Source organism: Leptidea sinapis, chromosome 11, assembly GCF_905404315.1.
Source record: "Leptidea sinapis chromosome 11, ilLepSina1.1, whole genome shotgun sequence".
Taxonomy (NCBI): Eukaryota; Metazoa; Arthropoda; class Insecta; order Lepidoptera; family Pieridae; genus Leptidea; species Leptidea sinapis.
The window spans coordinates 10,246,588-10,274,298 of NC_066275.1; the positions used below are offsets into that span (position 1 = coordinate 10,246,588).

Genomic DNA, 27,711 nt, shown 5'->3' on the forward strand with positions numbered 1-27,711 from the left:
GGAGAGAGTACACTACTTAAAGGCAAAAATAATTTTATTAAGTTGGTAAGTTAATTTTCGAATACACTTAGCTATTATAATATGTATATCAGATCAAAAATCAAATTCCCTTGTACTAGAAACTGTAACGATTTTTATAACTAAAAAAACTTTAACCCTACAATCTGGAACAATAAATTTACCTACCGACAAAGTTAACTAAAGTTTGTGATATCAATAAAGCTTGAAGCCGACGGATGCACAGAAAGTTCCCAAACTTCTTTCCTTGATGGAAGTAGAAAAAAATTAGCATGAGTATGACTAATGACGTAAGCATTCAGAAAGCAGATAAGATAGTGATTATCTGACACATGACAGTGAACTGTCAAGGTGATTGGTTAGTTAGATAAAGAACAAACTTCAAGGCACACTTCAAAGTAAAGTAAACAAAATATCTTATTGTTTGATGATAAATGTATTTATTGAAATTTAAAATTATTTTGAATGAGATATGAATTAGCGTTATTCTACAAGAATACTCAATGAAACGTAACAAAAATGATGCCATTAAAGCAGCCGTTGTATCCTACCTAGAGCGCCGAAATTATCCGGTAAATAAAGCTCCTTCACTTAAACAAAATGTTTATCAGTCTTTATTTTTCTTTATTATAGTATATAGATTTCAATGCTATTAAGTACACTACTATTTTAATATTTTCAGGATGTCGATGTATTCAATACCAGTAAATCCGTAAGCCGTAGTGCCGAGGAAATGGCAGTTGCTACCATTGTTCAGAGTGAGTCCAGTAGAGCAAACTCTATATTATTTTCCTGTATAAACAATGACCCAGGGCAGTATGACATACAATATTCAAGGTATGCTAACTTATAGGTATAAACATATTTCTCACATTCTGGGAAAGTTAGATAGAGTTGCCAGCAATCCTGTTTTCCCAGGACAAGTCCTAGTTTTTGAAGTGTCCTGAGAACCCAGGACACTGCTGAAAGACTGTTTTTAAGCAGTGTCATGGGTTTTTAAATCATTGGTATTATTTATTCAGAGAATACAGATTAAGAAAGAAAGGTACTTGTACATATTTTGATATTTAATTTAGTCCTGGCTTTTTACTGGGTTTTATTTTGATTTATATTTTAACTACTAGTTTTCAATATGTATAACTTTTATCAAATACTGTAAGTATTAAAATATGACTATTTTAATTACATATAATTTTAATGATTGCAAGTCTATAACTGTGTCCTGTTTAAACTGAATTGTCCTGGTTTTTCCAACTTCAATCTTAATTTTTAAATTTGGGTATAGCAACTGTAACCTAGGCATACATTCCATCATCAGATTGGAGATTTATTGAAGTGTTCCTATGTGGTTTGTAACTTGTATTGGAAGTCTAGTTAGGAAACTCTCCAATATTTATACAACACCTTAAATCTCATAACTCTCGTTTATTTAAAAATTTTAGTAATCTTTAAGATAATCAATGTTGTATGAAATCTTTTAAGTTCTATTCACCTTTCCTATATTAACATACAAAGTCATAAACATACTCCTATTTTTAGATCTCAGAATTAGTATTGAATAAAAAAACTTAGCTGGAAAGTCAGTTGTCTCAACTCTTTAAATACTTTTTGATTCTCACATAGATTATGTGGTGACTATGGGGCTTAACGTTCCTAAATCGGAAGTGCCCCAGGGCTGTAGATTTTTTAGATACACCAAAACCGAGTGTGTGATATGACACCCTACTCCCTCACCAAGTTCTTACCCCTATTTTGTTTATAAGATGGTTTATCTTGCATGGTCTAATAGATTGTTTCAATAGCTTTCTGATTTATTCACTCAAATCATCCTAATTTTAAGCAATTTATTTCTACACTTAAAACAATATGCATTGATAGAATGCTGTGTAAGCACCTAAATATGTACATCTTTTATTTTTAAATACATATTTAAACTTCATTAGTGTTTATGTTGACTTGTGTTGTAAGTAAACCCCATGAGAACAACATTTTTTTAGTTATTTGTCATAGTAAACTACTTTAATTTGTTCTAAGTGATGTGAACTGAAATCTGAATTTATAGCTTAATGTTTCCTTAATGCAAAAATCCAGATCAAAGTTACTCAGCACCAGCAGAAATTAATTATTACACTACCTCCTAATCATGCTATTCCTTCCATTTTTTTATAAATTTAAATAACTGTACAATTTAGTATTTAGTATTCTCAGTCAGTAATATCTACCAACACAATATATACTAACATGATTTGTTATTATTTAATTACAATATTATAACTTTAGCAATAAAATTATTAAAACTTTCATGAGTCATTATTAAATTATTTATTAATACGGCTTTACTCACTTTTTTTTCGGTGTCTATACCGACTAGTTTTGGACTATTCGGAGGTACTTCATCAGGGTGAGTGTGGTGGGTTCGCGATAATGTCCCAACTCTTATTGCGGACTTGGGCTCGTATTGCGCGGCTGGACAAGGCTGGGGGCGCGGGGTGCGCTGGTGATACGAGCACGGTATCGCTGACACTGTATCACTATTGGTGTCCACGGGTGCACAGAATGTACTCACAATGTCCACTATGTGATCATAGGCACTAAGGGTTTTATATTAAGGACCTCTGAATGGACAAAAACGTGAGTAAAGCCGTATTAATATATAACTTTAGCAATAATTAAAACTTAATCTAAGATATATTTAAAAATCTTCTACGTATTTAAATTATAATTATGTTTCAGGCTATTCAATTTCATAAAAGATATCAAGGTAGAAAAAATAAAAAATGAACTCCTAGGATTGGTAACCCCATTATTATGCCATCTTTATTTGGAAATGTTAAGAGGTGGGCATGGTGGCCCCGCCCAAATGTTTCTGAAAAGGCACTCTGCAACACTACCACAAAAAGATTTATCATATCATCAACCTATAGATGGGAATCTACCGTCTGCCCTATACCGGCCTAATAGCTTAGAGCAGTTATTTAATTCTCTACAGAATGGTACGATTGATAATGAGACTCCAGAAAAAGATTACATGAATCAGTTGCTAGATGATATTGGAACAGTATACACACTCCAGGAAATTGAATCTCGTCCAACTATTGCAGCTTTTCGGTATGTGTAAAATTTAATTCATTTTACTTATATAATTATTATACAGAATGAAAACAGAAGGAATGAGAGCTTTGTCCCTTTGACTTTGACATGCTGAAGTACCTATATAAAATTTCTCTCTTATGTTATATTAATTGATGATAATATAAGTATTTAATATACCTTGTTCTAGATCCTGTAAATTTGACATATGCTTATCTCAAGAATCTGTGAACACACTTAAAGGATATCTAGCAAAAAATGGCCATGTATTACTGATACAAGTTTTGCAGACATGGTTTCATATCGATGGAAATGGAGAAAGTAAGAAAAAAGATGTAAGTGGCATCATAATCTATTATATTATTTTCAAAACTTAACGTAGGGTAGGTATTCTACCTACCCTACAACCCACAGCCCTTCTGTCTGCTACAGTGCTGAAATATTGAGGGATTATTAAAAATAAACGTCTTTTTAATTAAACTTAGTTTATACAAACATTAATTTATTTACGTTTTTTTTTTGCAAAACATAAAGGCATGAGAAATGAACATGCAAGATACCAACCACACATTGAAATTTTTAATATATATCGATACAGCCGTGTAGGCCATAATTATAGGTTTACGACCATGCTTTTATCTTGAAATCTATAAAACAACTAACAATAAATTAAAGTTGATATATTATTTACTAAAATCGAAAAACTCTTGCATATTTGTATGTATATTTATTCGATATTATTACATATAAATAATCAAAACAAATTCGAAATGCTTAGTAAATTACAGATAGTATGAATAGTTAACTGATTTCAATTAAGATCATCAACTTATTGATCGAGGATTTCATATTATGTATTTGTTCCTAATATTTTCGTCCGGCTCGAAGGACCATTGTGCTAGGACGCTGGTTTATAAAATTAAAAGCCTTAGATTATAAGGTGCAATTTTATTATGTATTTGGAGAATGATGCCGTGGTCTAGCAGTGACTGCCTCGCTTGATGCTATGCTTGCGAATCTGTGGTATTGTATAAATTGTTTGTTTTAGGATGATGAGGATGATGACACAGGAGTTGACTTTAAAGACAAGGTCAATAGTTTTGAAGCAAATCTTACTAATACTAATGGTAAGTGTCATAGCTGTTACTTTTATTAGGCATTTATCTATACGAGGGCTGCACTAAAAGTATCGGGAATGGAATATTTCCACTGTTCCTGTCATATTAAAATCTTTTTAATTGAAAACTCCTTGGTTTTAGAAATCGAATACCATTTATTTATTTAAAAAAGGATTCTCGGTCTTGTCACAAGGTCTTTTCAAACTTGTTTAGTCGTTGAGAAAATGGAATTGGCTTGAGAAAATTCTAGAGCGATGATTTATTATGACTTTCGAAGTGGTTTACACAAAAACAGTGTGTTGACCGGATGATTTCTGCATTTGGTGATGAAGCCCCATCCAAATCCACATTTATCGCTGGTTTGCTGAATTTCAACGTGAACGTGTCAAGCTCAGTGATGATCCCCGTCAAAGTCGTCCAAAAACTGCAGTCACCAAAGAAAACGTTGATGCTGTGCGTAAGCTGATTGAGGAAGATCGACATGTGATATACCGCGAAATTCAGGCAACTTTAGACATTGGCATGATTCAAATACAAATAAACTTGCATGAACAATTAGGTATAAAAAAGTTGTTTTCCCGATGGATACCGCATTTGCTCTGTGAAGAGCAAAAGGCGGCTCGCGCTACTTGGTGCGTCAGAACTCTCGAAAGATTCCACGCAGGATCCTCAAATGCTGTATACAACATCGTATCAGGTGACGAATCCTGGATATACGCGTACGAATCCGAAACAAAAAACCAGTCACGAGTTTGGGTGTTCGAAAATGAGTTAAAGCCAACAAAAATTGTTCGTTCACGGAGTGTTGCAAAAAAAATGGTGGCCACGTTTGTCTCCAAAACCAGCCATTTTTGCGACTATTCCTCTTGAGGGACAAAGAACGGTTACTGCAGAATGGTATGCTAGCATTTGTTTGCTACAGGTCGTTTCTGAACTCCGTAAAGAGAACTGCAACCGCCGCATCATCCTCCATCACGACAATACGAGTTCTCACACCGCGCACAGAATAAAAGAGTTTTTAGAGCAAGAAAACATAGAATTATTAGACCATCCGCCGTACAGCCCCGACCTAAGCCCCAATGATTTCTATACTTGCCCTAAAATAAAGAATAAATTGCGTTGTCAGAGATTTTCATCACCTGAAGAAGCTGTGGACGCCTACAAAACGGCCATTTTGGAGACCCCAACTTCCGAATGGAATGGTTGCTTCAATGATTGGTTCCATCGTATGGAAAAATGTGTCAAATTTCGCAAAGAATACTTCGAAAAGCAATAAATACATTTTTAAATATTAATGTTGTGTCACTTCCTTGATTCCCGAAATTTTTAGTGCCGCCCTCGTACCATTGAATAACATACCGGTTGTATTTATTTATTAATTTATTCGTGTATAGGAAACAAACAGTATTATGATAAATATTAACAGAACTTAAAACACACACTCTGCTGTGAAGCTTCCAACAATTATACGGTACTTTTAGTTAAAAGGTTTTGTATTGGTAAGATAAAAACCACAAATCCAAAGTGATACAAGCTATATAAGTTACACAATACTACACATACATAGTTTGGGATTAAAAATAATAGTTAAAAAAAAACACCCTTTATATAAAATTCAACTAAAAAATAGAAAATAAATTTTAATTAATTTAAATTGAAAATAGTGTAAAAAAATATTAGAATTTTATATAAAGCGTGTTTTTTTTAACTAATTTTATTTTTCATTTTTTAGATTGAATGTAGTGATTTTAATATTTGTGTTTAAAATATTTTAGTTATATTGAAAGATCACATAATTAAGTTAGATCAATTGATCTAGCCGAAGATCACCGAACTAGCTCTTATAATAATTAGCTCAGTTAAATCAAAAATTAATAATTTATAATCGAAACAGTTTATTTAAACAGTGCCATCTTTTCGTAAATAAAAACGTTACTTCATCATTACAGAATCATTTGTATACGCGTACGTGCCATGATACCATTTCATAATTGCCTTAAAAGTTTATTAAATTGCTGATAGATGGCGTGAAATACAAATTCACCGCCATCTATTCGCTTCCTTTGTAGTTTACAATAAATTACTAGATGGCGCTTATTAGTGATTTAATTATTTAAAAATATATAAATTGACAAAAATCTTATTTTACAAATTGAATAATGGAATAATCTTATTAAATTAGTGTATTCTCTTCGGTCCTCGATAAATCTACAAAGTTTGAATAAAATCTGGCCGTTTAATGTGGGTCAAAATCGCGTCTAAAGGAGTCAGTTACAAACATACATTCAAGTGAAGCTAATATACGGCGTGTAACTAAAATATTATTTGTGTCAGATTAATCATTTATTTTAATTATAAGTCATTATATTAATTTTTCATTATTTTCAAGATTTGGTATACAGTCGAATCTCTTCCGACATCTTAATGTGGTTGTTTTGCATATTTCGATCTTGCAAGAATATTATAATAGGGGTAGGAAGTATCTGTTTGAAGCATTATCGCGTTTATAAATCAAAAAATCTCGGATATTCACTATGAACTAGTGTGCACTGCTGATTTGTCTTGTGGAGAATTATAATCTAAGGTAATACGCTCAAGATTATAGAAAACCCAACATTCAAAGTGCACCCCGTTTGGGCATGTTGCCTACATCGGAGACTGTACGTATGTTGGTAATTTAACAAAAAAATATGTGTTTACTAACAATGGATCATATGTCTGAAAATAAATGTTGCTATTTTTTATTTATTTATTGGCCGTTACCTTGAAATATTATAATGTTTTGATTCAGTGGCCCAGCTAATTCCAAAAAAAAAAAATATTGAAAAAGGCGTTACTTTGCAGAAATCCATAACTATACAAATGATTTCTGGCACGATCTCGTGCCAGATTTTGGCGAGACAACACGTCCTGAGGATGCCTCGTGTAGAGGCGAAACACGTGTCGAATTGTTTTAAAAACAAATATTGGCGGAATTAACGCTAAAGAAAACTTAAATCATTTGTATAATTCCAAAAAAAACTGTCGGAATTTATCCATTAGTAATTGCTACCACCGGGAAAAAATTTTTAAATACCCCTAATATCTTTTATAGTCCAAAATTATCTGTTTTATATGTATCCCTTCTCGCCTGATAATGCTCAAAAATATCAAAACCAATGACAATATTGTACTTTCTTTGATTAACACGAGTGTTACACATTTAAATAAAACACTTTTAAAGGATTAAAACGCGTGTAATTGTAACGGTTTTACATTATATTTTTTGCGAAAACGTTACATTTTTATTTTAGTTAATCCGACGTTTCAAGACCATTCCAGATCTCGTTTTCAGGGGGACTGCGGATGAAATGAGTCAAAGATAGTAATTGTCATAGTTGTCATTATGAAGTTTTTTTTTTATGGAATAGGAGAACAAACGAGCGTACGGGTCACCTGTTGTTAAGTGATCACCGCCACCCACAATCTCTTGCAACGCCAGAGGAATCACAGGAGCGTTGCCGGCCTTTAAGAAAGGTGTACGTGCTTTTTTTGAAGGTACCCATGTCGTATCGTCCCGGAAACACCGCACAAGGAAGTTCATTCCATAGCTTTGTAGTACGTGGAAGAAAGCTCCTTGAAAACCGCACTGTGGAGGACCGACACACATTCAGATGGTGGGGATGATATCCTAACTTGTGGCGTGTCGTATGAAGGTGGAATTCGGCGGCAGGAATCAGGTTAAACAGCTCTTCGGAATACTCCCCGTAATAAATGCGGTAGAAGTTTAGCGCCATTTATTTGGTGGTATTTGCTGTACACAGATGGTTTTTGGCAAAATTTACTGACAGTGTCCTCTTCTTTTTTGGTATGTGTAGTTATGGGTTTTAATTTAGAGATTATTGGATCCCAGGTGTTAGATAATTTTAGAGCATCTTCTCTAATGAAATTTGGGTGTTTTTAAATTTCGATGGCTTCGCGTACAAGTCTTGGGAGAAATCTATTATCTTTTACCAAAACTTTTGGTTGGTCGAACCGGATGTAGTGGTTAGGACGGTCTGTTATTTTAATCATTAAAAAGTGTTTTATTTAAACAATATAAATATTGTTTTTTTAATGGAATCCAATCCTTAAAACTCACGATTCCAAAATAATTGTATTATGATTGCAGATATATTTTCCAAATGCAACGGACACACGGAGTTTGAGTCAGCTGATAAAGAGTTAAAGGATCTGCAAGATGCAATCAAGGGTGTGCGAGAATCATTAGCTCCAATCAAATTATATAAAATAGCAGCACCCGATACAAAGTATGTAAATATAATAGAACAAGACTTGTATAAGTATTTTTTTATGACAGCAAGAGACGAGACGAGCAGGACGGTCAGCTGATGGTAATTGATACAACCTGCCCTTTTAGCTAGCTTCCTTCAGACTTCAGACCCCCTTCAGACCGAATCACTATAATGCTTACACATTACTGCTTCACGGCAGAAATAGGCGCCGTTCTAATACCCATAATCTAGCCAGCAACCTGTGCAAAGGAGCCTTCTACTGGTAAAAATAGACATTAGGATATTTGCATACCTGAATAACCTTTAAATCTGGATTTTTTCGGAGTAGCTACCTAGCTACATTAATATTTTTTTTGTGGTAGAGTACAAAAACAAACAAAAAAAAAGTTAAGTGATCAAAGCCAGCCTTGTTGTACCATGTCGTGTCGTTCCGGAAACACCGCACAAAGAAGCTGATTCCACAGCTTTGTAGTACTTGAAAGATAACAACAAACGAGCGTACGGGTCACCTGGTGTTAAGTGATCACCGCCGCCCACACTCTCTTGCAACACCAGAGGAATCACAAGAGCGTTGCCGGCCTTTAAGGACGGTGTACGCGCTTATTTTGATGGTACCCATGTCGTATCGTCCCGGAAACACCGCACAAGAAAGCTCATTCCACAGCTTTGTAGTTCTTGGAAGAAACTGCCTTGAAAACCGCACTGTGGAGGAACCCCATACACCCAGAAAGTGGGAATGATATCCTAATTTGTGGCGTGTCGTGCGAATCGAATTCGGCAGCAGGAATAAATTGAAGTGGATTCGCCTAATGTTGCTAAGTATAGTATTGGTCCTGATGTGCGGAATAAAGAAGCAACAATTTTCATACTAAAACTTTGGTGGACACTGGACATCACATTAAAATCTCAATTTGAAGTGGGAGGCTCCTTTGCACTGGATACCGGCTAGAGCATTACTGTGTTTCGATCTGAAGGGCGCCGTAGCTAGTGAAATTACTAGGCAAATGAGACTTGACATCTTATGTCTCAAGGTGACGCGCGCAGTTGTAGTGCCGCTTAGAATTTTAGTGTTATTCAATAATCTTGAGCGGCTGAACGTCCTGCTCGTCTCTTGCCTTATTTTCATTTAAAAAAAGATGATTTTACTCAATCTGTGCTCCTGTGATTCCTTGAAAGCCGGTATGTCTTCTGAAATTCTCTCCTTGTTACTCTAGTAAAAAATGATTACGTATTTTTTTTTTATTTACATCGACGCTATAGCACGGATGAGCAAAAGTCATATTCTTCACAGTCGCAAGAAGAACTAATGTCCTCTTAGTCCAGTCAACTCCAAAAAATTTAATTTTAAACTAACACAAAATTATTCCACATACTCTTTAAAGATTTCATTGTTTTGTATGAGTTTATAAAGGTTTGAGTGAGTTTTCTGTATATTCTATTCGCTGGCTCTACTTTTACTGAATATACTATTCAAGCTTCGTCATGCTCGCTTAAATGTCACTGTTTGTGGCGGCGTGAAGCGATGACTGGTCCATTCGTCATACTCATGAGCGGGCGTTTATTGGGGTGATTGGTTGTTTTATCATCAGCACCCTACTTTTCGTTGGTACTCAAAAATTTAGTTGTTATGTGTTATTTGTCACCTTGAGACAAGATGTTAAGTCTCATTTGCCCAGTAATTGTTAGATGTTACGATTTATAATCAATCTTATAAGCGGGCATTTCTTTAAAAGGTGTAACTAAGTGAAGCTTCTGTGCTATGCCTCTTTATTCTGTATCTGAATGAACAAAAATGATTTGTGAAATTGATTGACGACCGATATAGCCCAATGGTTAGTGACCCTGACTACTAAGCTAGAGGTCCCGGGTTCGAATCCCGGTAGGTGCAATCATTTATATGATGAATATGGATGTTTGTTTCCGAGTCATGGATGTTTATATGTATTTATGTATGTTTATGTAAGTATATCGTATTAAATATATCGTTGTCTTGTACCCGTAGTACAGGCTATGCCTAGTTTGGGGCAAGATAATTTGTGTAACAGTGTGTAAATATTATTATTATTATTTACCAAAATTTATGGTCAATCCGGGATTTGAAGTAGTGCCCTCAGAGTCCTATTCTATATGAATAACCGATAAATATTCTTATATAAAATGTGATAAATGATAGGTATTTATTTTTAATTACATCGATTTATGTAAATTGTTTCAGCTTAGTATGTGCAAAGACCGATCAGTTTTGCAATATGCTGTGTGCTGGCTTCACAAATTCTGAAGTCAGGCTGTGGGATCTTGGACAGAATAATGTAAACAGAAGAGTGAACAAAAATATCTCCGAGTTTGAACTGGCGTGTAATATAGTTCCTTTGCCAGAAGACATACCTGATAATACCAGGTAAAAGGGTTTCTTTCATTTACCGACAAGATGGGTCTTTTATAGAATATACTTATTGAACCGACGATGTATGAAATAGTTCATAAAATCTCCTATTTTACCTAAAATGTTGCCATGCCAAGAGGTGATATGTTGCCATTATTGTGACCCGGGATCACCTCGTTTTAAATAACCAAGCAATCCATCTCCAAACTCACCAAAAAATTGCATAATTATAAATTGGCAAAACCATTTTTTAAATCGGCACAAACATTTCACTAATACCAAGAGTATAGAGAGTTTTAAAAATTGCATTTGGCTCCATACCTACTTTGTGTAATGCAATCACAGCGATACGGTTCTCTTTATCACCCCACTCCATTTTACAATCGCAATATTTGTACAATGCATTGCCAAAATGAGAAAACTAAATGAACAATTTAATTTAATATTTTGTTTATTTTTAATTTTAACAGTATTTATGGCCAAACTAACTATAAGTTTACTACGGCGCCCTTTGAACTGTACCCAGTGGTATACATATCACAACGATATTTCAGTCGGTTGAGCATTTAAAGCCGTGAAATTCTTCATTTAGGTGTATACCATTTCATGTTAGTTTGATGTAATGCAAACACTTAATCGATATCAATTTGTTATAATGTTTATCTACACCCATGCTTTAAATCCTCTATAAAAGATTCTGAAGCAGTTAGCTTATTGCCAACATTAAAACACCCAATGTCCTAATAACCATTACATCATCCAAACGAGTGTTGTAATGTTGTACTGAATTTCATAACAACACTCCTTTTTTTTCGATCCCTTCATGCGCAAAGAGTTTCAACAGACAGCCACATTCTTATTGCTCGATGCGTGATATGTGTATGATTTAAAAAAAAGAACATTTTTGTTTACGGGCGTTTCACACTACCAGAACGTCGCGCGCCGTAAATAAAAAGTATTTTATTCGAATCCCCGCCATTTTTCTTCGATATTTTTATTGTTTTGTTTACAAAAAATGAGCGATTCAAGTTTTGACAGCACACGCTTTTTTTAAACGCTGCAAAAGAACATAATATTCAATTGAATTTTAATCATTGCACTAAATGTAAATTACTACTAAAATAAATAATTCTTTCATAAATACTTAATTTAGTTGTATAATATAATCAGTAATGGATGATATTAGGTTACTACTAGGACTAGGCTGTTTTAATGTTAGCAGTAAGCTGACTATTTCAGGAACTTTTAGAAAATTCAAATTGGGTGTAGATAAAGTCTTGTATGCAACTGTTGATAATTAGGTATTAAAACACTCATGTGATACAATTATGGTATATGATAAACCCACATTCGTGTTTTAATACTCCTTATTACACCACAGCTGCATAAGTTGTGCCGATTTAAAAAATGGTTTGCCATTTTATAAACATGAAATCTTTTGCTGAGATTGGAGATCGATTGCTTGGTTATTTAAACCGAGGTGATCCCGGGTCACCTGACGGGTACTTATCACAAAAAAAGTAGAGAATGGAACAGGCCGTCATCTTAGTGACGTCATAATAACGTCACGTTCAGGAATACACTTAAAAATCCATTCTAAGTTATTATTTGCAATCTGAGGTCACGACGTTAGAACGCGCGGGTTGTATGCCCCGCCCACTATACTACACTGCAGTAGCGCACAATATTCTTATAGACGTATGATCGAAGTCTGAGTGTTCCAGCAGTTATCTATACTACTGGGTCCGTTCAAAGGGCACTATTAACTACGGTGGTATTATTTTGATGTTTTTTGATGACAACGTCTGTCGGGTCCTCTAGTATATATATAGATAAACATTGTAAACAAACGGACCTTTATTGAGTTACATTGCAAAAGCGAGCCATTATTATTTCTGTCACTCGTACGCATCAGTTGGTCGACGATAGATGTCGTTGCGCGTTTCGTGGTACAGGAAAGCAGTAATTACCGCAGTTTTCAACATTTGGTCCGCCATTATACATGCCGTGAAGTTATACGTATTTTTTCGTTTCCGTATTAACGTTACTTATATAGTTTTCTTGTAGACATCGAGGAAAATGTTGTGAACCCCTGAAACTTTGTTTACATTCATAATCTCGTCTTGTTGGCCTTGCTATAGGAGTTCTACTGCTTGGCCGAATATATAGGCATATCTCATAATGAAAAGTAAGCTTAGTGAACGGTTATTTCAGGCAAATTGGCACAGGTATTGCGCTAAGAGGCCACTCGGGTCCCATACAAGCAGTGAGCGTCCTTTCGAGGGAAGAAATAGTTCTGTCTGCGTCACACGACAGCACCATGCGAGCTTGGAGAGTGTCCGACTACTCTTGCGCCTCCGTTTATAGGTAAATATCAATTTATTTAAACTATAAAGATGGTAGTAGCGTGCAAACGAGAGATAATTAATCATCAACTGACATTTCCGATTTTGTTTCTATATATTATTTCTCTCTTTTCGTCTGTGGAATGAAAGGAACGAGTCGTCGAGGAAAAATTGGATCTGATTTTTTTATGGAAGATGGACTGAAACAAACCCACCTGATGGTTAGTGATCACTGGGTGTATAATATCTTGCAACAGCAGAGGAATCACAAAACATGATCAGCTTTGGGAGAATAAGTGCTAAAAATTAGGTGTACTCCAGTATTATAGATATAATTATGTTTGTTGCTATTTGTTTCTTTCAATACTACTTTTTTTATACGCTTTATATTAGCTTCACCTGTATGTATGTTTGTAACCGACTTCTTTGGGCGCGATTTTGACCCACTTTAAACGGCTAGATTTCGTTAAAACTTCGTAGATTTATCGAGGACCGATGACATTACACTAATTTGACTAAAAAATGAAAAATAAATAATAGTTAAAAAAAACTAAACTATAACTATATAAAATTCAACTAAAAAATATAGAAAATAAAACTATCTAATTTATTGTATTGAAATTTATGTATATATCATTATTGGGCATTATTTATTATGTGTCGAGCGCACTTTATCTCCAAAGTTAAAGGGGCACCGCTGAAAATTATTTCATAGCCACGGCCTTGTCCCCGATATATTTTACCAGTGGGAGGCTCCTTTCACAGGATGCCAGCTAGATTATGGGTACCACAACGGCGTCTATTTCTGCCGTGAAGCAGTAATGTGTAAGCATTACTGTGTTTCGGTCTGAAGGGCGCCGTAGTTAGTGAAATTACTGGGCAAATGAGACTTAACATCTTGTCTCAAGGTGACGAGCGCAGTTGTAGTGCTGCTCAGAATTTTTGGGGTTATTCAAGAATCCTGAGTGGCACTGCATTGTAATGAGCAGGGCGCATCAATTACCATCAGCTGACAGTCCTGCTCGTCTCGTCCCTTATTTTCACAAAAATAAATCCTGAGTCGGTGACCCATTTCCTGCACTGCACAGGAACTCTCCAGTATTAAATTAAATACTATTTAAATCCGCTCTTTTTTGGTTTGTTTTGTACTGTGAGTGTTTTGTGAAATAAATGTTTTTCTTTCCTAAAATGAGTTGCCGGCCTTTTAGGTTTGTGTACCTACCTATTCATTCCATTGTTTTGGTAATGCATGGTAGAAAGTTCCTTGTAAACAGCACTGTGGAGAAACGCTACTCATCCAGGTGGTAAAGACTGTTTGGAACACCCACCTTGATGAATGTGGTAGGAAACACAATGAAGCCACGTATCTATGCAGCGCTAAATGATCCATCCCCTCACTAAGTGGGAGATTTTACCAGTGGGAGTCTCCTTTGCACAGGAAGCCGGCTAGATTATTGGTACCACAACGACGCCTATTTCTGCCGTGAAGCAGTAATGTGTAAACATTACTGTATTATGGTCTGAAGGGCGCCGTAGCTAGTGAAAATACTGGGCAAATGAGATTTAACATCTTATGTCTCAAGGTGACGAGCGCAGTTGTAGTGCTGCTCAGAATTTTTGGGCTTTTCAAGAATCCTGAGTGGCACTGCATTGTAATGGGTAGGGCGTATCAATTACCATCAGCTGAACTTCCTGCTCGTCTCGTCCCTTAAAAAAAACTAAGTACTGGATCTGCGACTACTAGAACACTGAGTTTCGGCCAAATAGTTCGTAGTTGATTAGCTTAGTTTCTTCAAAGACAATCTGATTTATTTGCCTTCCATGTCACCTTTCATAAGGTGCAGATGACCCATATAGTTCGATACCTCAGTTCCAAAGAGAAACAAGTCGATAAGTGAATGCAGTTTAGTCACTGCCTCCATTATATCTTCAAATGTCTAGGATATTTTCGTTTCATGCAGTAACAACTCGAGTGTTTTTTTTTTTAATTTTGTTTGAGAACCCTTTCTGAATTCTTTCTCTTTGGAACTGAGGTACCGAGTTATATGCCAGTGTTTTAAATTTAGTTAAGTAAGTAATGTATATACAACAGTTTTATCGGAATAAGTGACGTTATGTTGGCCACCCTGGGACTGAAAGATCATGTGATCTTACCAGTGGTAGGCTCCTTTGCACAGGATGCCGGCTAGATTATGGGTACAACAACGGCGACTATTTCTGCCGTGAAGCAGTAATATGCAAACATTAGGGGAAGGTGGGGTAATTACGAACACCTAAGGGAGAACTGTAATAAAACAAAAATAAATAAAGTTATAAAAGTTTTTTATTGATAAATGTTAACTTAAACTAATCATTTTTGTACTCTCATAATCAACTTTGATAGATATTTAGTATAAAATCAAATTTTGAGTAAAAAAACCAAAACACTTGGTGTCCGGAATTACGCGCAGCATGTGGGGTAATTGCGGATGGCGTATGGGGTAATCACGAACATAGCCTAATCAGCACAGAAATCACAGAGAAATCCTCTAGGCGTGCTTTCACCATTGGTACAATTTTCGTGAGCCCAGAGTTTACATTTATAGCATATTATCCAGTCTTCGATTATTGGAGGTTCATACTTTTCATTACAAATCAAACAATAATATACTTCTTCATTTTCCGTAGCTCTTATAGTGGATTCATTTTTATTGCATAAAACCTGGTGATCTTCAAAACCTTTTAAATTCTTCACACCTTTCTTTCTTTTATTGGTACTATCAGTCTTATTTTCCTCTTTTTTCTTCTTTTTTCGTTCTGCTTTAATATTTTCAGTCTTAACGTTTTCTTTTTGGTTCGCTTTCTTCTTCTTTTTTTCTTCTTTTTCTTCTAAAGTATCTTTCATAGGCGTACTAGTTATTATAATTGAATGTTTCTTTCTGTAATTCTGTATATTCTTTGGTTGTGGTAGTTGTGGCATACTGATGATATTTCGTAGAGGAGTTAATGTATTGGATACTGGTGAAGCTGGAACGGTTAAGGATTTGCGCCGAACAATCTGCGCTTCAGGTGGTACTGCCCTTTGCAAAGATGGTGACGATGGTATCTGACCATCAGGAGCCACCATTTCAATTACAGGTACCATCGGTGCTATCTGAGCTTCAGGTGTCACTATTTTTAGTATAGATTGTGACAATTCTATATGAGCGTCAGGTGCCGCCGCTCTTTGTACAGATGACGTCGAGTCTACCTGATCGTCCACTGCCACTACTTTTTGTAAAAGTGCCATTGGAGCTATCTGAGCATCAGGTGTAACTGCTCTTTGCATAAATGATGATAATGTTGTTTGAACATCGGGTGTCGTTACTCTTTGGATAGATGGTGCTATTTGGATATTAGGTGTTACTGCTCTTTGTACATTTGATGCTGATGCTATCTGAATGTCAGGTGATCTCAAGTCGGAGAACATTTCGTCAAATTTAGTAGTATCTAATGGCCAAATACCAGCTGATCTGAAGCCATTTGCTGCTTTCTCTATATTGCTGATGCGATTGAAGGCTTTAGTAAAAAGTTCCACAACTTCAAACTGTGTAATTCTTCGTCCAATGTTTGAAGCCATGTACAAATCACATTCCTTGTTATATGCAGTCTTAAGCGGTCCAAAAAATGTTAAATCTAGTGGCTGCATACGGTGCGATGTATGTGGTGGAAGGGATATCAGTACTATCCCATTCTGCCGATAGCAAGCAAGACTTACATGGCTTTCGTGATTGTCTAACACGAGTAGAATAGGTTCTTCAACAGTTGGTTTTGCATATGAGATAAAATGATGTAACCAATCTATGAATAGGTTTTCATTGATCCAACCTGAATCACTAACTGCTGCTACCATATCAGCGTTGCCTCCACGCAGTAGTTGATTCGTTTTCTCTTAAAAATAAAAAACGGAGGAACATACTTCCCTGAAGCACTGAATGCGCAAACAACCGTTGTTGTGGTACCTCTCTCACCACTTGTGGCCATGCCGACTTGTTTTTGTCCTTTCGGAGCTAAAATCCTCGAATTTCTTTGCACATTTGAAATGCCGGTCTCGTCAACATTGTAAATGCGATTAGCATTAAACTGATATTTTTTTTGTGTAGCTTCGAGGTTATCGAAGAATATCTTCACTTCACTTTGATCAAACGCTGATATTCTATTGATGGAAGTGGCTTCAGGTTTCCGCAGAGAAATATTGTGATGCCTTTTTTTAAAACCATAAAACCAATCTTTTCCCGCCATTGCAGTATTCTTATCAAAATTGTGCTTTAATTTATTTACTTCAGCAAATTTGAAAGCTATTTTTCGCACCATCTCTATAGTTAGACCAAAAAATAATCTGCTACATTTTAAAATGTGTTCTTCTAATTCATTTTCTTGTCCTTCAGTAAATATGGCCTTCCTTCCAGTTTGTGGCATCTTTACAATATCTTTGTTGAGATAGTCGTGTATAGTGCTTTTTGGAACAGCATATACAGTGGCTGCTTTTCCCAGTGAAAGTTTTTTATTTTTAACTTCTTGAACGGCTCTTACAAGGTCTTCTAATTTATATTTTTTCTCCGTCTTCCTTTTATAATCACGTGGCATCTGAAATATGTTTGAAGTTTTAAAAATTGTTAAACTGGACCTATAATAGTAAGCAGGGTAATCACGGACGTCCGAGATTGCCCCACTCAATTCGTCCGCCAATACCCGATACACATAGAAACCTAAAACTATTTAATTTTTTTAGGTTAGAAAATTGCAATGCACGTGGTGATTATTTAAATAGGTTATATATTTAGTCGTTACTTCACAACAAAAATATCAGATTACTATTTTTTGCATAGAGTATTATATACGTATATAATTTATATAAAAAATTAGATGAACTTACAAGAATAAAAAATAATTAACTTAGTTGAACACCGAGCGCGGCTTCACCTCACCAGTTACTGTTCGGCACTAAGTTCGGGTCCGACTCACGATTGCGATACTCGAGATATCTACTATTTCTTTATAACATGTGAATACCTTAGTGTTCGCCATTACCCGCCGTCCGTGATGCCCCCACCCTCCCCTTCTGTATTTCGGTCCGCGGCGCCGTAGGTAGTTAAATTACTGGGCAAAGAAGATTTAACATCTTGTCATGTCTCAAGGTGACGAGCGCAATTATAGTGCCGCTCAGAATTTTTGGTTTTTTCAGTAATCCTGAGCGGCACTGCATTGCAATGGGTAGGGCGTATCAATTACCACCAGCTAAACGTCCTGCTCGTCTCGTCCCTTATTTTCATAAAAAAAATGTGTCTATTATGACGTTTTTTAAATTTTGTGTAACAGATCTTTATACCAAGTGATTTCTTTCGCAGAGGCCACAACTATCCTATTTGGTGTTTAGACGTGTCGAAGAATGGATTGTTTATCGTAACGGGGTCGCACGACAGAACTGCAAAACTCTGGTCTCTGGATCGCACCTTCCCAATACGTGTTTTTGTCGGACATGTGTCTGATGTTACCGTAAGTATCCATAGACAAATTTTAATAAAACATATCTTATACGAAATCTAGTAATATTACGGTACGCTTCACTTCGGAGGAATCAGTAACATTTTATGAACAGTGTGTCATACAAACATTTTTCGTATCTCCCTAGAAATGGATTTCATACATATTTTCTACTCGCATATTTGTACGTAATAAATGATGCAGTTGTCATATTAAAATATAGCCCTTTTCCGAGAAGGTGTAGCATAATAGAGCCTGTATTGCTCACCAATGGGAGATTCTTAGCAATTCCTATTCAGGCTACAATTTGCAGGCTCGAGACTAGAGAATTCTCAATCTACTCCAGTAGTGGAACCTCATTTTCCGCCGAGTCATATGGTATATGTCACTAGGTATACAGGGTGGCCCATCCAAACCGGTCAGTATGGGGATTTCAGAATATATAAGAGATAGAAGAATATATTCTGAGGAACCACGATATCGATTTTAGAGAAAACAAAAACTGCATTCATAGATTTTCAAAAAAAATCGTACACGACTCGGGAATCGAACCCGGTCATTTTGGAAAAAAAAATACAATTTTGTTTTATAGTCATATATTGATACAGTAGGTTTTAAGGAGTGATTTTTGCTATGAAACCTTGTCTAAAATTAAAAGAAATTTCTTTATTTGATATTGTTTCACGTAAGTTGTCGGTTTTACTTGTTAAAAAAATGTAGGCAATAACCAATCGTTATGTTGTCTGGGTATACCAGTAAAAAGATTTTATTTTGCTGTTATTTGAAAATGGAATGTGAAGTTCTAAGATTGCCGAATTTCAATTTAAAAAAAAACGCTTCATGTCTGCGTGCCAGTAAATATCTATGATGGACGTTAGGACAGTTTCAAGTACATCGAAATATTAGAAGATGTTTTAGATGTCACGAGAGAAATATCGGTAGAAGAAAGAGAACGAGTGTATTTTCAACAGGATGGAGCACCGGCACACAATAGTCGGATCGCCATAGATTTTTTAAATAATCATTTCCAACAAAAATGGATTGGAACAACCGGACCTATCAAATGGCCCGCGAGGTCACCCGATTTAACCCTACTAGATTATTTCTTGTGGGGTTACGTTAAAGATGAAGTCTACAAAACTAGCTACGAGACCACTGAAGATCTAAAAATATCCATAGAGTCTATTTTAACCCAAATTCACAACTTCAAAGTACAAAACGCCATAACAAAATCGTTACTTAAACGAGTTGACTATTGCATTAAAGAAAATGGTTGCCATTTTGAACATTTACTAAAATAATTAAAACAACATTTTAAAAAGCAATTTCTTTTAATTTTAGACACAAGGTTTCATAGCAAAAATCACTTCTTACAACCTAGTGTAGGTTGTAAGATCAATGTGGCAATAAAACAAAAATGTATTTTTTTCCAAAATGACCGGGTTCGATTCCCAAGTCGTGTATGATTTTTTTTTAAAAACTATGAATGCAATGTTTTTGTTTTCTCTAAAATTTGTGTCGTGGTTCCTTGGAAGATATTCTTTTATCTCTTATATATTTTAAAATCCCCATTCTGACCGGTTTGGGTGGGCCACTCTGTATATATATAGGTCGAATATATTGCCCTGTATGCTTCCCTAGGGCATAAAAAGAATAGGTAAGTCCCGGGCCCAACGGTGTCTTAAGAGGCGGCTAGGAGCATTTACCAGTGGGAGGCTTCTTTGCACAGGATGCCGGTTAGATTATGGGTAAACTTGACATCTTATGTCTCAAGGTGACGAGCGCAATTGTAGTGCCCCTCAGAATTTTTGGGTTTTTTCAAGAATCCTCAGCGGCACTGCATTGTAATTGGGTGGGCGATAAATTACAATCGGCTGAACGTCCTGCCCGTCTCGTTCATTATTGTTGTAAAATTTACTGATAGTAATTGATACGCCCTGCCCATTACAATGCAGCGCCGCTCAGGATTATTGAAAAAAACTAAAATTCTGAGCGGCACTACAACTGCGCTCATCACCATGAGACATAAGTTGTCATTTGCCCAGTAATTTCACTAGTTACGGCACCCTTGAGACCGAAACACAGTAATGCTTACACATTACTGCTTCACGGCAGAAATAGGCGCCGTTGTGGTACCCATAATATAGCCGGCATCCGGAGCAAAGGAAACTAGTAATAAATAATGTTTGTATTGTAGTGTGTGAAGTTCCACCCTAATGAAGCGTACATAGCAACGGGCGGCGCCGATCGCACGGTGCGTCTATGGTCAGTGTGCGAGGCGCGACTCGTGCGGGTGCTGTGTGGACATCGTGAACAACTGCGCTCCCTGGCCTTCTGTCCCACGGGCACACTGCTGGCCAGCGCCGGTACTTACTCCAAAATAAAGTTTATAATAGTTATTTTCCTATTATTGTGCGCAAAGTTCTATTTTGCGCATGCATTTGCGTTCGCAAAGTACCACTTTCCCACACGTTGACACGAGCCTGCGGGAATGTAGCTGAGCATGCGGGAATGTTTGGAAATAATTGTAGTGGTCGAACTTTGCCTTACTTAATAGGAAAAATAGTATACGATGCTCGTGCGCACGTAGGTTTACCTTGCGCACTTGTATCGTAATGTACTATTATCTACGCCCGTGCCTTATTATTATTATTATTATTATTATTTGAAGAGGGTGGCTATTTCCTGGTCCTAAAAGGTTCCTAGTAACACCGCGTCCAGAATTGGACTATTGTGTTCGCCACTCATACTAAAGCTCATCGTCAAGCCCTACCGCCTTTACGAACCGCAGTAGTTCCTTGACGCGAGTGTTGCAAACACTATCTGGTGGTACGAAGTAGTTGCCAAAGATTGTGTTACGCTTATGCATTAGTGGGCCGCAGTCGCAGAGTAGATGAATAGGTGTTTCATCATCCTCAAGGCAGAACCTGCAAGCCTTGTCGCTTCTGATGCCGACCACACTGAGGTGCTTGTTTAGGCGACAGTGCCCGGTTAGCATCCTAGTGAGTATGCATAGATTTTTCCTGTTCAATGATAGGGCTTCATTCGCGTAGCTACTGTTGAATGCCCTTATCAGTGCTTTAGAGTGGTTTAAACCTGAAGAGTTGTTCCAGCGTTTAAGTGCTTCTTGTTTTCATTGGTTACTCAGGGTGTGTCGGATGGCGCTCTTTGGCAGTCCACAAATGGGTTCCGGACCATATCGGACTGCTTTAGCCCCAGCTCTTGCGAGCTCATCGGCCATTTCATTGCCTATGATTCCGGCGTGCCCTGGGACCCATCTGAGAATCACTCTGTTTTTCATGCCTAATGAATTCAGGCATTCGACGCAATTATTGACTAACTTAGACGACGTCAAGTCAGCGTCTAAAGCCAACAATGCTGCCTGACTATCAGAGTGAATGTATATGTTATGATTGAAGTAGCCTTTTTGGATATTGGTTTCCGCACATTCCAGGATGGCGTACACCTCTGCTTGAAATATGGAGGTAAAGCTTCCCAGGTTTGTGCTGGATTTAAACCTGGGGCGTTCTCCATAGACCCCACAGCCGACTTCATTTTCCATTTTGGACCCATCGGTGAACCACATGAGGCTCCCGTCCTTCCACGTGACTTTGTTGTTCATCCAGTCGTCCCTGGAAGGTAGTTCCACGATATAGTGTTTAACAGAGATTAATTGTGGAATCATCTGATCAGGTAACATGCCTAATATGTGGTCTCGCAGAACTGAGTCCTCTAAGGTCCTAAGCGTTTGCGACATCCAGTTACATGAACCCCCCTGGGCGATTGCCCTCAGCATGCTTGCCTTCGCCTCTTGCTGTATGAACAGTGGAAGAGGCGGTAGGTTTAGCATTGCTTCAATGGCCGCACCAGGAGAAGACGTCATGGCTCCGGTTACCAACATACAGGCAAGTCTCTGCAGGCTATTTAGTCTGTCTGCAGTTGTTTTCTGGTTGGCTTTGTTCCACCACACAATGGAGGCGTATGTGATTGTTGGTCTCACAATTGCTTTGAATAGCCATAGGAGGATCTTGGGGCGCATTCCCCAATGTCTCCCTACCAGACGTCGACATACACCCAAGGTGGTTTTAGCCTTTTTCACGGCTTTGTCGATGTGAGAATTCCATGTGAGTTTCTGGTCGAATGTGACTCCCAGATACTTAACCTCAGCTGAGAATTCCAAAGTAGAGCCGTTCAAGGTGGGAGACTTCAGTTTGTTAAGTGTCCGTTTCTTCGTGAATGGCACAATAACAGTCTTTCCTGCGTTGACTGATAGCTTGTTGGCTGTACACCACTGTGAGATGGTGTTTAGCGCCTTTTGCAGTATAGAGCTTAGTAAGCTTTGGCAGAAACCTCTGACGATAATAACTAGGTCGTCTGCGTACCCTAGTGCATCAATTCTGAGTTCTGCCAGCTTACTAAGTAGTTCGTCTACTGCTAGTGTCCATAGAAGTGGCGAAAGAACGCCACCTTGTGGGCAACCTCGCGTAGTGTATAGCTCCAGTGATGTCCCATGGAGGGAGATTAGAGCTTTGCGATTTGAGAGCATTGACCTTACCCATTTGACAGTGGTGGAGTCTACATTTTTGTTAATTAGTCCCTTCACTAGCGTGTCTGTCGGGGTATTGTCAAAGGCGCCCTCAATGTCTAGAAACGCACAAAGTGCAATCTGTTTGTCTTGTAACGCCTTCTCGACTCTATCCACAAGTTGTAGAAGGGCCGTTTCTGTCGACCTGCCTCTACAGTAGGCGTGTTGAGAACTATGAATGGGCTTTAGGCTTAGAGCATGCTCTCTTATGTGTCTGTCCAAGACTTTCTCAATAACCTTTAGGAGAAATGAGGTTAGGCTTATGGGTCTGAAGGAGCTTGGCAGGGAGTAGTCCTTTCTGCCTGCCTTAGGTATAAATAGTACTTTAGCCCTAGTCCATTGCTCTGGAAGATAGCCCCAGGCAAAGCTTACCCGGTATATCTTGACTAGTAGCGGTACTAGGATATCCAGGCCTTTTTGAAGAAGCGCTGGAAAAATGTTGACTAGACCGCTTGACTTGTAGGGTTTCAGAGTCTTGATGGCGCACCTTATATCCCGGGGTCTGATTATCTTTGCCGCTCTACGCCAGTCCTCGTCAAGAGGCCGTTGTGTAGGCGTTGCTACAGTTGGTTGATAGGTAGCCCCCGGAAATTGGTGGGCCATCAGTACTCTTACGTTTTCTACGTCGTCGGCTGTAAAAGATCCATCTGGTCTCTTAAGCAGGCCGATTTGGCTAGGTTTGTCCTTGGCGAGCAGTTTGTGTACTCGGGATCCTTGGGGAATTTTAGATAAATCCTCGCAGAACCTCTTCCAAGATGCTCGTTTGGCCTTCCTAACTTCTCTGTTGTAATTTGTTAGGGCTTCTTTGTAGGGTTCCCATTCTTGGGTTTTTTAGCCCTGTTAAACAGCCTTCTGGATTTCTGCCTTAGTTTGTTCAAGTTTGAATTCCACCAAGGCACTTTCCTGTTTGAGTGTTGTAAGGAGAGAGGGCAGCTAGCCTCGTAGGCGTCAGTGATGCCATCCGTGGTTACTTTCACTGCCAACTCTAGCTCATCCAGGGTTCTGATGCGCTTAGGGATATTCTCCAAATTACTCCTGAGTTTCTCTTTATAGACAGTCCAGTTTGTTTTCTTTGGATCCCTAAACGTATATAGTTGTTTTTCGAGGCAAGTCAAGATGTCGTATGCTATGTGTCGGTGATCCGATAGCGAAATTTCATCACTGACTCGCCAGTTTGATATTCGCCTGGCAATGTTGTCGGTAGCGAAAGTAATATCTAGAACTTCCTGCCTGTTTGAGGTAACGAAGGTTGGCTTATTACCTCTGTTTAGTACCTGTAGGCCGTTAGTGTCTAAGAAATTAAGAAGTTGCTCACCTCTGTGGTTGACGTCGCTGCTTCCCCAAGTTGTGTGGTGCGCATTGACGTCGGCCCCGACAATCAGTTCGGCGTTGTTGCGTCGTGCATACTCGACCACTCTCGCCAATTCTGGTGTCGGGTCTCTTTCTTCGTATGGAAGGTACGCCGAGCAAACGATCACTTTGGTGCCTTCCCAACCTTCGAAACAGAAATACTGGGTTTTGATCCGCTGGTATTGTAGTAGATTTGTAGATGCCCGTGCCTTAAATCCTCTATTAAAGATTCTGAAACAGTTAGCTCATTGCCAACATTAAAACACCATTGTTTTAGAATCTTTAATAGAGGATTTAAAGCATGGGTGTAGACAAAATACTTTTGAAGTCATAATTTCTTTATATGGAAGGGTAAACCGTTTTGTAACGTAACGCGTTACGGCGCCGTCTGTCTGGATTCCCTTTCTCTCACGTATACGCTCGCTCCTCTTCACTCACTCTAACCAATTGCTACTTTATATTTATAACATACCGTCATAGGTACATATTTTGGGTTGGGTATAAACAGGTACCTGATTTTACTTAATGAATTGACATGTATTACTGGACTTTTAATTAATTAACTATTCGACCTTTTCAAACAAATCACACTACTGTACTTTATCTAATTTTGTTCTCAGGCGATGACAAAAAAATTAAGATATGGGATCTCACAGCATGTACTTGTATACATGAATACAGAGGACACTACGGAAAAGTCACATCACTGGACTGGTCTGCGGTGGGAAAACCCAGCTTAACCAACAGAATCTCTTCAAACGTGAACGACATGACGTCGGACAGTTCAATTCTATGCTCAGCAGGCATGGATGGCATTGTCAAAGTTGTGTGGGATAGTCAATTTAAGAATAAGTATGTGATCCTTATTGTATTTTAAACAAAAATTAAATTCTTATAGGAAAACAGTCAGTATGTTCAAAGAACCTTTTTTCAGATCATTTTTTTTTTCTTATGGAAAAGGAAGATAAACGAGCGTACGAGTCACCTGGTGTTTAGCGGTCACCGCCGACCAAATTCTCTTGCAACAACAGAGGAATTACGTTAAATTAAAATAAGGTGTACGCGCCTTTTATGAAGGTACCCATGGTGTATCTTCCCGGAAACACCTACAAGGAAGCTCATTCCACAGCTTAGTGGTATGTGGAATAAAGTTCCTTGAAAACCGCACTGTGGAGGAACGCCACACATCGAGATGGTGGGGATGATATCCTAATCAATCAAAAGACGCGAGTTTTTAATCCTAATACATGGTCAACAAGTAAATTTCAGAGGAATTCCTCTCCATTGATATGGAATCGTGAAATTTAACGACTAGCACTAACTAATAATACACTATTTCGTTCTATAGTATATAAACATCCCGCGTCAATAGCTTTTTAATACAGTTCTCAAAAAGTGGCGTATTGCAGGGACGTATAGCGTTCGGGATGTGTTTTTCCTTACCTTTTCCGAACTCGTGCGTTCTCTTTCCCAACTGTCAAAATAATGTCTATTAAAAAGAAAAAACCATCCACGAAGGTTTTACAAAAAAAAAATCATAGAAGTTGTTATGTTTCATGCAAATATTTCTAAAAAGAAGCTACTAATTGGTTTCATTATCAGATTTAATGATTTGATTCAACGAGTTAGGTTAGGTTTCATTTCCTATAACTTTTATAAGAAATAAATGATTAGTTAGTTTTGAGTTTATTGTGTTTTTATTATTCTATTAAATTGCTTCATTTTTTCGCAACTTTATTAAAAATATTTGTTCAGTACACGTGCGGAACTATCATTGCAACTTGTTCCGACTGTCAACCCTCACCTTCAGCTGCGGCTCGGGTAGACATTTGTCGGAAATCTTTGCACTGACAGGCTTTCCGCACTCGTAATGAAATATACTATTTTCTAATATATACCTTCTGTCTTATTTAATCTTTATTTTAGTAAAAAAATTAGTAGGTATCTTTGGCAGGAGGGGTTGATTCTAACAGATTTTACAAAAAAAAAGGTTTGACAATCTGCCAGTTGAATCACAATGATTTCATTGTGATTTGTCTTGGACGGATTGACAATATACTGAATCAGATTTGGTTTTCAATGGCCTATTTTTTATTCGAGGTTACAAACAGTTTTATTATCGTAAAATCTCGAAATTTATTGCCTTTAAACTGAAGACACAGCCATTTTACATTTACATTTTACTCACAAACTCCTGCCAAATCATACAATACTCAGCTCTGCGAAGTACCTAATTTTAATATTGTCTAAAAAGTTGTCTTCTGCTGTTTTCGAAACTCTGATAGTCCAGAGTCTGGACTCCAGATGATATTTTGCACATCTAAAATTAGATTTCAAAATATTTCTTCTTTTAATTAACCATTCTTATATAATATTTTCAGGTCAAGCTCAAATCAAGAAAATACATCTACATATAATACGAAGTGTTCTTACCTAGTAGATATTCAAGTGCATCCAGACTGGATGGTAGCGATAGGGACTAAAAAGTAATTTTTAATAATAAAATGTTTATTAATAGTACACTGTTTTATTTAATAATATTATTTAATTTTGTAAGAGCACACGACACGAAACTTAATGCCCAATTATTAGTGCCCCACGCCGCCCACACTATCCAGAAACCTTCTCCAAAACCCAGATTCTATGATGCAATACTGCATGAATCATTCTCCAGGTCTTGGACTATCTGCTTTCTTTTGAGAAGAGAATGGATCTCAAATGTTCATCCATCCAATCAATGTGTTCTCTGGCAAATCGTAGGCTGGCTGCTTGGTGGGCTTGGGTTAATTTGGGGCCAATAGTTGGCCTTTTTGCCTAAAGGCTAGCTGACCTTAAGTCATCTTGGGTCTGTCCAACCACTCCTCTCGTTTCTCTGAACTTTTGATAGACTTAAACGACAGTGACGACCCGATTCCTCTCAGCAATGTGCTGTAAATGAATCGGTCATCTCTCTCCGATGTAGTTTCACCTTTTTCTTCCAGGTCTTCGATTAAAGTTACCAGTTTCTTGTTAACGACCTTAACTCAGGAAACAGACTAGCTCGTGT

The 27,711-nt window shown here is 37.4% G+C and overlaps 2 protein-coding genes across 3 annotated transcripts in view; one reads left to right on the forward strand and one right to left on the reverse strand.

The window, feature by feature from the left end:
* The window catches only part of LOC126966856 (programmed cell death protein 2-like), a 285,939-nt gene that overhangs the window by 102,372 nt on the left and 155,856 nt on the right, over window positions 1-27,711 (reverse strand). The gene's annotated exons all lie outside the window — the stretch shown is intronic.
* On the forward strand, window positions 404-27,182 carry LOC126966846 (TAF5-like RNA polymerase II p300/CBP-associated factor-associated factor 65 kDa subunit 5L). The gene is made up of 12 exons (XM_050811109.1): window positions 404-590; window positions 701-855; window positions 2,752-3,126; window positions 3,299-3,443; window positions 4,157-4,235; window positions 8,377-8,515; window positions 10,716-10,898; window positions 13,098-13,250; window positions 18,595-18,742; window positions 20,928-21,096; window positions 25,286-25,517; window positions 27,047-27,182. Exons 1-12 carry the CDS (start codon window positions 522-524, stop codon window positions 27,153-27,155), a joined length of 1,956 nt encoding a protein of 651 aa, XP_050667066.1. The 5' UTR covers window positions 404-521; the 3' UTR covers window positions 27,156-27,182.

Bases quoted from the DNA above. Each gene is read 5' to 3' on its own strand.
- LOC126966846 (XM_050811109.1), top strand. From the start codon at position 522: ATGAAACGTAACAAAAATGATGCCATTAAAGCAGCCGTTGTATCCTAC. The intron at 856-2,751 runs GTATGCTAACTT...ATTATGTTTCAG, and splicing joins TATGACATACAATATTCAAG to GCTATTCAATTTCATAAAAG. The intron at 3,444-4,156 runs GTAAGTGGCATC...TGTTTGTTTTAG, and splicing joins GAGAAAGTAAGAAAAAAGAT to GATGATGAGGATGATGACAC.